Source organism: Gossypium hirsutum, chromosome D11 (genome assembly GCF_007990345.1).
Source record: "Gossypium hirsutum isolate 1008001.06 chromosome D11, Gossypium_hirsutum_v2.1, whole genome shotgun sequence".
NCBI classification, from domain to species: Eukaryota; Viridiplantae; Streptophyta; class Magnoliopsida; order Malvales; family Malvaceae; genus Gossypium; species Gossypium hirsutum.
In genome coordinates, this window is record NC_053447.1 from 11628415 (window position 1) to 11641761 (window position 13347).

The 13347-nt window shown below is 32.4% G+C and overlaps 1 protein-coding gene across 2 annotated transcripts; it reads right to left on the bottom strand.

The window, feature by feature from the left end:
* Window positions 1-4064: 4064 nt before the first annotated feature.
* LOC107911476 (spermatogenesis-associated protein 20) lies at window positions 4065-9680 on the bottom strand. Of its 2 annotated transcripts, XM_016839291.2 has the most exons (15): window positions 9234-9680; window positions 8999-9071; window positions 8868-8889; window positions 8685-8763; window positions 8508-8540; window positions 8158-8306; window positions 7758-7914; window positions 7257-7497; window positions 6787-7028; window positions 6058-6321; window positions 5857-5967; window positions 5087-5311; window positions 4786-4989; window positions 4514-4690; window positions 4065-4436 (listed from the first exon to the last, which is right to left on the bottom strand). In XM_016839291.2, the coding sequence occupies exons 1-15, from the start codon at window positions 9498-9500 to the stop codon at window positions 4227-4229; spliced, it is 2454 nt and encodes an 817-aa protein (XP_016694780.2). In that variant the 5' UTR covers window positions 9501-9680; the 3' UTR covers window positions 4065-4226. The 2 variants fall into 2 exon arrangements, with proteins under 2 accessions (XP_016694780.2, XP_040961974.1); XM_041106040.1 differs by lacking the exons at window positions 8868-8889; window positions 9234-9680 and having other exon boundaries at window positions 8999-9017.
* Window positions 9681-13347: the final 3667 nt, after the last annotated feature.

Here is a 13347-nt window from a genome sequence, read left to right on the forward strand (position 1 = left end):
GATGTCATATCCAGTAAGTTAGGACACGACACTCATATTTTTGAGAGTAAGCTTGCCTTTTATTTTTTATTTAAACCTCATTTATTTCAATTTTAAAAGGATATTCAGTTATTTAGGTTTAACGCGAGGAAAATCGAAACCCAGTAAGTTAGGGTACGACTCTTGAATTTCCAAATACGGAATATTGCCTTTATTATTTTTTTGAAAAATCCTCGTCTCGAGAAAATAACGTGTCATATCCAATGCGTTAGGACACAATGTATTAAATTCCCGATAATGAGCTTTTTATTTATGTTTTTTATGAAGGAGCATTCTCGATTATTTAGATTCAACGAAGAAAATTAGAACCCAACACGTTAGGGTTCAATCCTCTCGAAGATTCCAAGTATCGAATATTACCTTTATTTAGAAAAACTTTCTTTTGATGTTTGGTGTTAATGTGCATGACAAAACAATAACGAATACGACAAGGTAAGCATAGGAATGCGAGTAACAACAATATAATAGGCAAAATGAAATGACGAGGAGATTACATAAACAAAGCAAACGAATAAATATATAGAATTAACATTTTAGAAAAGTAAAAATGTACATGAATAAATAAATAAACACCAAATAACAATGATGACAATAAATGAAATAAATACAATTATGTAAAAAAATATGTATGCATGTATAATTTTAAGTTGTGAAAATAAGATATGCATATAAATTATAGAGTATAAAAAATATAAGTTTGTATATATATTGATTGTAAGAATATGTGCATATTAAGAATGCATGTACATGTATATGACAAAATCTGAAATTCAAAAAATATATATATAAGTAAATAACATTAAGCAAAATATTAAATAAAACTGGTTTTTAAATATATATATTTATATAAAAATAAAAAAAACTTGAAGTTTAAAAGGCCTAGGGTCGAATTGGAATAAGGCCAATAATTTGGGGCCAAATTCGCAAATAAAAGGTTCGAGGGCCGAAGTGAAGTACGCGCAAAATGTGAAGGACCGATTGGGGAAATATGCCCAAGTCCAGAACGCAGCGTTTCAACTCGAAGAACCACATGTGGTCAAAAGACCAGATCGAAACATAGGCAGAATTTAAAGCCAAAATCGCAAGAATAAAAAAAAACTACATTGAGTGCGCCTAGAAGAACCAGGGACTTAATGCGCAAATGTCCCCTTAAACAGGAATGTGCGGACCCTCAGCGGGTCGGGTCGCGCATACGGGTCTGAGGGGTAAACGGCGCCGTTTCAATATCTTATAAAATTAGAAAAAAAATTTTAAAAAAAAAAGAAATAAAATGAAAATTCATTTCTGTTACAAAACCTAAAAAAAAACTAAAACTCTCCTACTCCCCCCATTTTCTCTCCGATCGACGGACCATGCCACAGTCATGGCGAACGAGCAGTGGCCGAAGGTGGGTTTTTAACCTCTTTTCCAACGACCGATGAAGCCTGAACCTTCATGGCCCTAAAGCCGCGGGAAAGAAACCCAAACGCCACCCGTTCCGGCCCGATTTGGGTGACCCGAAGGATTCCGACGACGGTGCATGCGGGGGGATTAGGGTTCGTTTCCTCCCTCCCCTTTTCTTTTATTGCTTTCTTTTTATTTAACAGATTCGTGAAACAAAATAAAAATAGAAATAAAACGAAAACGATAAGTAAATAGACCAAAAAATATCAACCTTTGTTGTTCTTATTTCTGCTATTCTAAGATGTGTCCGAAAAAAATACAAGCAATGGCTTATGGCATTTATAGCCGATTACCACTTTTCATTTTCTATTCTTTTTGCTTTTCGCTCTTTTTCGTTGTATTCTTCTGTTGCGTGTGCTTTTTTCTTGCAGGTGTCAGACGCGTGGACACGTGAAGTCGTCGAATGGCGAGCAACGGCGGTGGCCAGGAGGCGTGCGGGGAGGCTGAGTGACGCACATGGGCAATAGGGGCTAGGGTTTGCTACTACTGAAAGTTTGTTATGGGCTAGTAGGTTTGGGCTTGAATTTGGGTTTGGGCATTTTGGGTTAATTTTTTGTTGTAATGGACTGGAAGTGTTTTATTAGTTTGGTTTGTTTGGGTTGGTTTGCTGGTATGGGCCCGGGCAAAATTTGGGCCTTACAGATATGTTTATAAAAATGTATTTTTTTTTGTAACTATTACCTTAATAATTATACTTTTATATAATACACAGTCTAAACCTTCGTTATAGCAGTATTACGGATTTGAAGATAAAAACATATAGGCTAAAAGTATCATGATGGCCGATGTAATAGGAGTCGAATTGCATCTTACTATATTTATTTAAAAGATATACAAAATATTCTGTATATGTTAAATTAAAGGACAAACAGACCAGTATGTTTAAATCCAATTGTAAAAAAAAAAAATCCATTTAGCAAGTATACAGCCAAAATTCTAAAGCATATTCTGTTACTATTTCCAGTGAAGATGATGCTTAAATTTGGTCTCAACAAATTTAAGGCAAGGATTTGTATGAAAATCGAAATTCGAGTCAAACCTGGCCACATTGAATTTTGCTCTCTACTGTCAGTTTGATTGGGATCAGAATTAACACACAGTCTGAATATTATTAGAGGTGGTAAAATGGCCCCAACTCAAGAATTTGACTTAAAAAAATTTATAACTCAAAAAAAATTATACTCAAAAAAATCCCAACTTAAAGAATTCCAATCCTAACAAATTCGAACCTAAAATTACTTTGAACCCAAATTTAGTAATAAAATAAAATAATCAACCTGTAATTAAATATTTTTATAAAAACTTTAATTATTAGTTTTATTCAAACAATTTTTTTCTTAATAAATAAACCGTTTATTTTATATATAATGAAATAGCAAATTTTGGAGAAAATGAGATTACCACTATTACACAATCGCAAAAACTTTATGATATTAATATCTAATTTTAAAATTCCTTTGTTTAATTATTTGTCATTATATTTAGCTTCTAATTTTTGAAATATAAGGATAATAAATGGTTTAGATCTAAGAAATATTTATATATCATCAACTAATAATAAAATAATTAGAGAAAGGTGTTATCAAAAGGGAAAAATGGTTTTTTCTTAATTTAGGGGTTAAACTTATGTCATGAAATACTAATACATAAGAATATCACGTATTTTAGAATTTAAAATAATATTATTATATTTTATTATTTAACATTATCTCTTCTCAAATTTTATATGATTTCAAAGTATAATGTCTTTGATAGTCCAGTTTTAATTTGTTGTAAGCATAAATTCTTTTCATCACAAAATATATAAAAGAAACTCGTTTAATTGGTTAAACCATATCAGCATGATTAACTTGTAATATATCATTTTAAAGTATTTAACACAATTGGTTTTATATAATAAATAAATTTATATATTTTTATACTGAAAAGTAACAATAGCAAAATTTTTATTTTATATTAATATATATGATTATATTAAATGTAAAACAACTAAATCCGAGATTGAGATCGATCTCAAAATAATTCAAATTTCAAAAATCCGAACACAAAAAAATCTTAACCCTAAAAAATTTAAACTCAAAGTAACCTCACCTAAGATTGCCATCTATAAGTATTATCAAGTATGTTGAACTTTTACACTAGAATTATAGTTACATGATAATATAACTTGGAACTCGGGAATTCACGTTTAAGAAAAACTAAATGGGTTACTAATAAAACCGACTTTATGGTTGGTTTAGAGAATAATTGCATCAATATACACACATCTGAAATGATAACCTTTGATATTTTTTTTTCTAGATTTTTATTTTTTATCTAAATTAATTATTGAATTTAGTAATTTTGTGACATGTGATGTTATAAAATTCTAAAATTATATCATATTATATATTAATTTTAAAAAAAAATTAAATGATGACCTTACATAATCTCATAATACCATATTATTATCACATTCTCAGGTTTAATGATTAAATGATATTACTAGTCAATTAGTAAACCCTCCTGACTAGAAAAAAAAGGAAAACTTTGCATAAGGAATCTAAATATACAGATTATTTTGTCCAGAAATTGAAAAAAAATACGAAAAAGCAATATTAATTATTAAAAAAAGAAGAGTATTCTATCAAACCATTGTTTGGTGTTAAAATCATTGGTTCACCGTATACAAGAGTATTACATGTGATTTTGGCCTTATGTTTTTTCTTTTTTATCAGACACTACCAAGTAAAGCAATGACAGATTCATACAACAGAGGACGAGGCAGACTTGTTTGAGAGCATATGTTGTAGAGATTCAGGGCTGCTTACTGGGGGCCTGCAACTGAAACTTTGGCATACAAGAGCAACCACTTTGTCAGCTGCAAAATTGTTTCTTGCCATGAGAGCCACTTTGTTATTATTCGTTTCCCAAAATTCCATCTCTGCTGTGTTTGTTGGATCTATATGAATTACCTGTTACATTGAATGAGGACAGGGTCAAGTTTTGGATGTAATGGAGATAAAAGGTGTTGTTTGTCTTGTGTTATTACTGTTTTGTTCGGATCATATGAGGCATGAGCAGCCGCAAGCATGTTTTCGAACTCTTCTGAAGGCTTATGGCCAACCAGCACAACTTGCTTCCTGGAAGGAATCGACAGCATATCGGCTGCACAACACATAAGTGGCACTGCCATTGCCATTTCCTTTAATCTCGACTCGAAAACAGCCTGCAAACACACACAGAGTTCCAAAACCAAGTCGCTATTTGTAGAAAGCAAATTTGATTCGAGGAAAAATTATTCTCTTTGAAGTGAGGACAAACCAGAAGATGCTCTCCGTTCTGCCTGTAATGGTCGGATTTACTGCCAGAAACCATGGAGACCAATCTCACAAGATTGATTGCAGAGACTGAGTTTCCTGATGGTTCGGCTCCATCGTGATCTTCCTTTACTCGGAGAAGCACAGAAGGGTCTTCTCCTGGAGTGTTAAAATAGGCTCCACCTTCTCTGTCGAGGAATAACTCATCCTGGACCATAGAATTGGGAAGTAAGATGAAAAAATTACTACTAGCAAGGAGACAGGAAACTGATCCTGGTGAAAAGAAGACCATCTATAGCCCTTGCCTGCATATCCTGGAGTTCAGTTGCCCAAACTAACCAATCAGTGCTACCACCAAACTCATAAAGATCCAGCAGCCCTGAAATCAAGAACGCATAATCATCTAAAAACCCGGGTGCATTTGATGGGCCATTCCTAAAGCTATGCTGAAGCCTGCGTGTTTGTTCATTGTACAGATGTCTTCTAATAAAATTTGCCGCCTTTTCTGCAACTTCCATGTACTCCTTAGGCTGGAATTATCAAATAGCAAAATTGTTTTACTCAAATAAGAATTACCCGGCAAGAAAATACAATAATGTAAAAAATAGCAGGACAATACTGCTCCTGCTATCAACATGGTGACCACTTAAGAAGTTTGAAGATCACTTAAAAATATAATTAGATCACTAGTATCTTCAAGTGTCAAAATTACCAATCAAGAGAATAGGACAAAACTTTTTGGCTTACCATATTGCCCTAGGGAAATAGCTAAACTACTAATAAACCAGTTTTACTTTACTACTAGGCTTAGCTGTAACAGGTCTTATAAGCATTTGTGCTACAACCAAAGCCAGCCACAATATATGGCGTGCCAGCTTCTCTAGTATTATGTAAAAGTTAATACATACATCATATCATTAGCTTTTTCATCCTTGGGAAGGTTTTGGGAGCTATAAATTTTAGAAGCATAATCCAGTCATGAGCATGGTTAAAATCTATAAAGCAACTCTTTCCAATTAAAGCCACTATGACAAATCAACTTGCTTTCCATGAGTGAAGAAGGTTAAAATCTTACATCACATCCAACAACAGGGAAGTTGAAATTTGTGCCCTGCGGTTCACCCTTGAGGATTTTAGATGCTTTTGCAAAAGATGAAATTGCAAGTCCATTCCACGATACAATCACCTAGCAAGTACTTGAGGTAAGTGTTTATCACCAGTAAGAAAAAAAAGTAATAAGAGGACTCCCCTAACATTAGTTCTGTCAGATAAGTACCTTATCATCCAAATGTGGCCTAGGTCTCTTTGCCCTTACATCAAAAAGTTTCTTTTTGCATTCACCTAGAATATCCAGATACTCCTGGATTGACATGCCAAGTTTTGATGCCAGTGCTGAAGAATCATTTCTTTCAATGAGCACATTTTTCCCCTTGAATTCCTTGTGCGGGTCACTCATGCTAGAAAGATCGCAGTTTCCTGATGGCTTTACATAGTAATGTTCCTTAAAAAGACTAGCATGCTCTCCAAGAATGTCATCAATCTTAAACATGAAGATCAACATATTCTTTAGAAACTTAAGATAAGAAGGGAACTGGCAATTACAACGATCATTATCTCATAATAGGAATGACTACATGTTACCAGATAAGAAGCATTATGATCAATCACAAATGTATGTGCAGTTTTCAGACACAGTTCGAAAAGTAAAACTATATAGTAGAGGCATAGGGTCATTTGACACAACAATGAAGCTCAAAAACATAGATAAATAAACTAAGCCATGTAAAGGACAATTCTAATCATATCAAGATGAGCATCATGCTAAATAAAATCTTCTTCTTTTCCCAATATCAACTGAAGCACAAGAGTCCTAGTGTAATGAAAAATCTCGTCATAGGGCGATGAGCATCATGCTTTATAATATCTTATTTTCTCCCTCCATAATCAAAAGTATCCTAATATAATGAAATATGCACATGCTCGGTCAAAAATGATGGAAAATGACCTCTTTGCTCGTCCAAATGTAGAATGCTCCCTCCTTTTTTCTGGTTGCACCTTCAAATTCAGCACTATCAGCATCCTCTGCTGAAAAGATTCCACCTTCTGACCCAATCATATCTCTCCTTAAATAATCAAGGATATCTCGAGATATAAATGAATATAATATGTCTCTAGAGATGAAAAAAGCATCCAAGTAAACATTGGCAAGTTGCCCTTGATCGTACAGCATTTTCTCAAAATGAGGAACTGCAAGAGAAGTAAAAGTTACAATCATGTCCATCAGAACAACAGACAAAATGAAGCTCAAAAACACATGTTGCGGTTAATATTAATAGTATATAATGAATTATTTGTTAATATTTGACGATCATGTCAATCAGAAAGATAATATTCCATGCAAACATTTTTCTTTCAACTGCTAGAAATTAAAACAAAAAGGTAAAGACAAAAACAACAAACAAAGAAGAAACTGACCATGCCAGCATTCGTCCACACTATATCTGTGAAAACCACCTCCAACGTGGTCATGCATACCTCCTCTTGCCATGCATTGCAAACTAAAGAAAACCATTTTCAGACTCTCTTTTGCTTCACCAGGTTTTCCGCTTTCCTCTAATTTTTTGGACTGATAGAGCATCAATTGAATCTCGACTGGTCTAGGAAACTTGGGAGCAGATCCAAAACCACCGAACCTTGAATCATAGCTGTTAGACAGCTGAAAAGAAATGCAGTTAATAACTCCTGAAAAGTGAAACATTTATCTATTTGGAACAAGCAAACATTGATCTCAAGGAAAAAATATTCTGCTTTTCTTATTACAACATTGCCAAACACACCAAAAAAGAAAAAAAAAAGAACCAATGAAGCACTTCAATAAAACTCAATGATTAAATTATACCCAGGCTATATTACCAGAATCGGGTTATGGTTGTTCATGAATAGGCCATGTCAAGTTCTGGAAAGATAGAAGCATACCTGCTCTGCACATAAGCGTAATGCATTTTGTGCAAGCCCATCTGGCAACTGATTTGAACCTGCACTAGCCGATAATGCTTCTGATAGCTGTTCAATAGCAAAGGCTCCACTCTTAACAATCATATCTCTTTTATTATCCCAAGCATCCTTCACCTTTCTGTAATAGCAGAACGAAAGTGTGCGGGTGGAGAAGAATAAATTGTGCAAAGTGAAAAAACAACATGCATTAGTGAAGTAATATGAATTTGAAAGGAGAAGGTTTAAAGTTTAAACTCAAATCTTAAAACTATATCCAGATGGCACCAATCAGTGCTTACAATCCCACCAGAAAAGGGATGGATAAGAATTACGAAGCTACAGGAAAACAAAAACTAGTGTTTCAGGAAGAATATATGCTAACCTAAGAATGGTCTTAAATCCAGGCCTTCCATACTTATCCTCAGGAGGAAAGTAAGTTCCACCCATTAAGGGTTTTAAATCAGGTGAAAGGAAAACGGACAGCGGCCACCCTCCACCACCGTACAAAGCCTGCACATATGTCATGTACACCTAGAAAAAAACGAAAATTATTCTGTGAGCACAATATATTTGAAACAGTGGACCATGACCTATTAATTTTTATACTGACTTTCATTGTGTGTGAACTATGCAATCACTCTGCTATGCTTACAAAATGATGTTATAATCAGTTAATCACAATCAGAGTAACTGCACAAAAGAGCTTATACAATTACTGTGTATCTGATTTACCTTGTCAACATCGGGCCTTTCTTCTCGATCCACCTGTAGTAGCATGTCAGAAGAGTATGGGAGATCAAACACTTTAAGGACACCTAGGTTAGTTAATGACTTACCATTACCAAGCCAGAATTGGACATTACCACATACCAAAAAAAAAAAAAAAAAACATCAAATAAATTCACTCACCTTAATACTCACAAACCAATCATTCAACAACTTTGCCACCTCTTCGTTTTCAAAAGACTCCACCTCCATCACATGACACCTTCATAAATGACAGGAATCTGTCAATTCTCATTTCACTATTTGGATTCACAAAAATAATGTAGTCCAGATGTCGATTTGCACAAATGGGTTAAGACTTTTTACCAGTGACAGGTACTGTATCCAACTTCAAAAAGAATCCCACCATAAAAATAAATGACCGAAATTAGTAACAAATTGTCAATTTTCAATAACTGTAAATTATCCAAATGACAATAAGTAACACTATATCATACTTGATAAGAAGATTGGCACGTCTCTTTTTCTTGCTTCTGCAAAAGCTTCTTCACCCCAAGGATACCAATCAACCTTCAAAATAAAGTCTTAACTCATTGAACTGATATGTTTTCTTTTTGGCTCAATTTTATAAAGCCAATCATTTATTAAACTCAACTGAGCTGAAATATTCAAAAGAAATAAAACCCATCAGTCCCATACATCCCACGATAGAAGAAGATAAGACAGAATTACCGGGTTATGAGCATGTTGAAGAAGATAAGGACTATGCTCAGTTGCGAGACGATTAGTATACTTAAGGGAGTGGGAACTTGAAATGGAGGTCCGTTCAGCCATGGCGAAGACCTTGCACCTGCAGGAGTTAACGGGTCGAGGGAAAACGGTCGAGAAAGGACAAGGAAAGTGAGTGAAGGAAAATGGGAATTTTCTGGGTAAGGTGGAGAAGTGGTTAAAGTGAGAAAAGGAAAGAGAAGAAGAACGGAGTACCAGAGTCTTAAGCATAGAAATTATGGACGAAAGTAGCAAAGGGAAAAAGGGAAAAGAATGGGGCAATATATAGTAAGAGATTGGGGAAGGAAGAGAAGAGATTACAGAGGAGGTGACATATGGAAGGAGATTGGAGACTTTGGTGATGAGAAACAAGTACGTGTAACGTGGAGAATTTCACATTTCAGTGATGGAAAACCAGTTTTAGGTTTCGACATCTGTATATATGTACTGTAATAATTTTATTTGACTATTTAATGATCCGTTTTTTTATATAAATAACTTAAAAATATTAATTAATTATGAAAATATACTAAAACAAAAATTATATATGAAAATGATCCGTTTATTATTATATTTGTCGATGCCACCTGACCAACTTACCTCTCTTTTTTCCGTAAACATGACCCATTTATTATTGTTTTAGACCGAATTTAAGTGTGATTATATAAAACGTTTAGGGACCTGATGAAATAATTATCATTTTTAGATTGGATGAAAAAAGGATCTGCCTCACATTATGACAGCACCAAATTAAATAATTTTCAACTTTTAGTTTATTTGCTGTTCCTTTTTAAAATTAAATTTAATACCTTTTAAAAAATATAAGAATAACAAAAATAAACCCTTCTTATTTTTTATTTGTTTAAAAAATAATAAAATTAAAAAGCTATATAAAATTCTTATTTAAATTACCCAAATATATTCCTAAAAAAATTTGTTCAAGTTTATCTAAATTCAAATATTTAAATTTAGATAAATTTGGAGAATTTTTTTGAGGGATATATTTGGGTAATTTAAATAATAATTTTATATAGCTTTTTAATTTTATTGTTTAAAGAAAAAAAAACGAGAAGGGTTTATTTTTGCTATTCTTATATTTTTTTAAAGGCGATTTATATTTAATTTTAAAAAGGAACAAACCTAACATGCAAATAGACCAAAAGTTGAAAACAATTTAATTTGGTGCCCATACAATAAGGGGACATCCTTCTTCCGGTCAATCTAAAAAGGATAATTGCTTCATTAGGTCTTTGAACGTTTTATATAATCACATTTCAGTTCGGTAACGCCACTGTGTCAAGCAACACTACTATTTTTTTTTAAACATTGATGATTGAGTCATAATTAGGAGGAAAAAGTGATAGTGTCGTGGGCTGGTCAGGCAGCACTAACGAATTATTTTCATATATAATTTGTTCTCTAGATTATTTTCCTAACTAATTAATATTTTTAGATTATTTATATTCACGCGATGCACACCGACTAGTAATATATAAAAATAAGTATTAATTATATTAATATATAAATTAAGTCTTGTATTTTTTATAAATACGGTGTAATGGATGAATGAGTTAAAGGATTTTACAGAGAGTTATGTTAGACAAGCGATGTATTACAATATAATGAAAATTAATGGTAAAGACTAGAGAGGATGTAATAATGTTATATTTAAAATTGCAATTAAATAAAGTGTGAAATATTAGAAATCATTGTTGAAAAAAATTATATTAAGATATAGAATATTAGGTGAATGTGATGATATATAGTTAACGTTTCAAAAATATCTTTTCATTCCCAAATATAAATATTTTTATTTCACTATTATATATTTATAAGTACATATTTTTAATAAAATTATATAAATATTTTTAATTCAGTTGGTGTTATGAATTAGTTAGATAATGTGATTTTATTTTATTAAAGTAGTGATACCAACATCCCAAAATTTGAATCTTAATATTTATTAGATTTGCACCTAACTTTAAGGTAAAACTTCTTAAAAAACTAAAATTTAGAACTCATTAAAATACCTGTCCTCTAAGTCATGCTTCACTGATATCAGTCACCCGCCAAAAAGACCAAAAACAATTATAAATAAAAATATATTTAGGGCATTTAGTTATTTTCTTTTAGAACAACTATTTTTTAAAAACAAAACCACTTAAGAAAGCTATTTTCTTTCTTTCTTTATTTATATTGAATGTAGAGTGTTAGGAATCGACCCGATTAAGCAACGAACAAGTAAAAATAGCAGAAGAAATTGAGAAATTGAGCACACAAATTTAACGTGAAAAAACTCCTCCAAAGAGGATAAAAAATCGCGGGCAAAGATAATTTTACTATAATGGCAAAAGAACGAAAAGTACAAAAGATGAAGATAAAAACTAAACCCCGGAAATCCGAAAAAAAACCCTCAGAACGTAAACACAAAATTCTCTAAATGTTTTATGAGTTCTAATCTAATGAGTGTATATTTCTAAGGTTGTAAAAGAGACTATTTATAGGCTAAATTAGTAAGTCAAATAAACTATGCTAATAAATGCTAAATATATTATACTAATAAATGCTAAATCTTCTAGAAATAAAATATATTTTTGTTTAACTTGATTTGCAAGCAATCTCTAAGAATTTGGGTCACACAAATCTAACTATCTCCACCTTGACACGAATTCTTTCAACGCCATCTTTGCCAAAGCTCGCCACGGGCCTATCTTGAACTATGTAGGGAATTAACTGAGTCCAATCTGTGCTTAGAAGTTGGAAAACTTCTAGCCTTCGACTTGTGCACTGCCAAATAAAAACTAACCCGGGTCTGATTTTCATGAACACAGTGCCCTAATTTTTCAAAACCTGCATCCAAAAGAGAACCTCTATTCAACGAAACGGTTATACCTTTTTCCCTCCTATAACTATGTAACAGCCCAAAATAGGGCCTAGTAGGAACAGTGGTTTCAATACCACAAACCCGAAGTAGAAATATTTAATTTATGATTGTTTTAAAGTCTATGATATGTTTGGGTGATGGTGTGCAAATTTTGTTAAGTAATTTTTTTGTCGATAAAGTGCCCAATTTTATTATTGGGATTAAATTGTATTAATTGCAAAATATGAGTTCTAGAACATAAGTACTTGTTTTAAATGGGGGTTTAAATTAGAGGTCTTTAAATGGAAAATAGACCATCATATTTTGTTATGGACAAAACTAGTCATGGAAGGGTAAAAATTGAAGGTTTAGTAAAAAGGTCATTTTTGTCATTTGGGTGTTTTAAGGCATAAAAGACAAAATTGAAACCCAAAAATCTGCTCATTCTCTTCTCCATGCTGCCGAAATTTTCAAATAGCTTTCAAAGTTCAATTGTAAGTGCATTTGAGCCCCTTTTTAATGTTCTTCGTATTTTTGAGATCTTAGAAGCTTAACCTTTCTATTTTTACCTTTTATTTGCATGAAAAATGAAGTTGAAAAATTAACCTATGCTAGATATTTGTGCATTTTGATGTTTAATGGTATAATAAGGGTGCACGAGGTTAGGAGAACGATTTTTGCTAAGTGATTTTTGTTGAAAATGGTTAAAACGGGTTAATTAGTAAAAGTTGTAAATGCTTCTAAAAATGTGAAATAATAAGAATTTGAGGTTGCTTTAGAAGAGAAAAAGGTTTGGCTGACCTTGAATGTTATGGAAATTGAATAAAAATCATATTACGAGCCTAGGGGAAAAATTGTAATTATGAGAAAGTTTAGGGGCAAAATTGTAAATTTACTGTAGTATGAATTTTGTATTAAAATGAGTAATGTGAGTGATAATTAAGTGAAATGTGACATTTTAGATCAAAGAAATCGAGATTTGGACCAAGTATGGGGAAATATCAATCAAAATGATCAATTCGCGTTGAGGTAATTTCATATGGTTAGTCTAAGTGATCGATTATTAAATTTGAATTGAGATGATGTATTATTTTATATATATTTGTTATCTAATCATGACTTTATGCAAGTACGAGATTAGATTGAAGGATCAATCGTGAGAAATGCAGGGTCAAGTATATTCGTTCTACAACTCGTGATGCATTGACGGAAAAG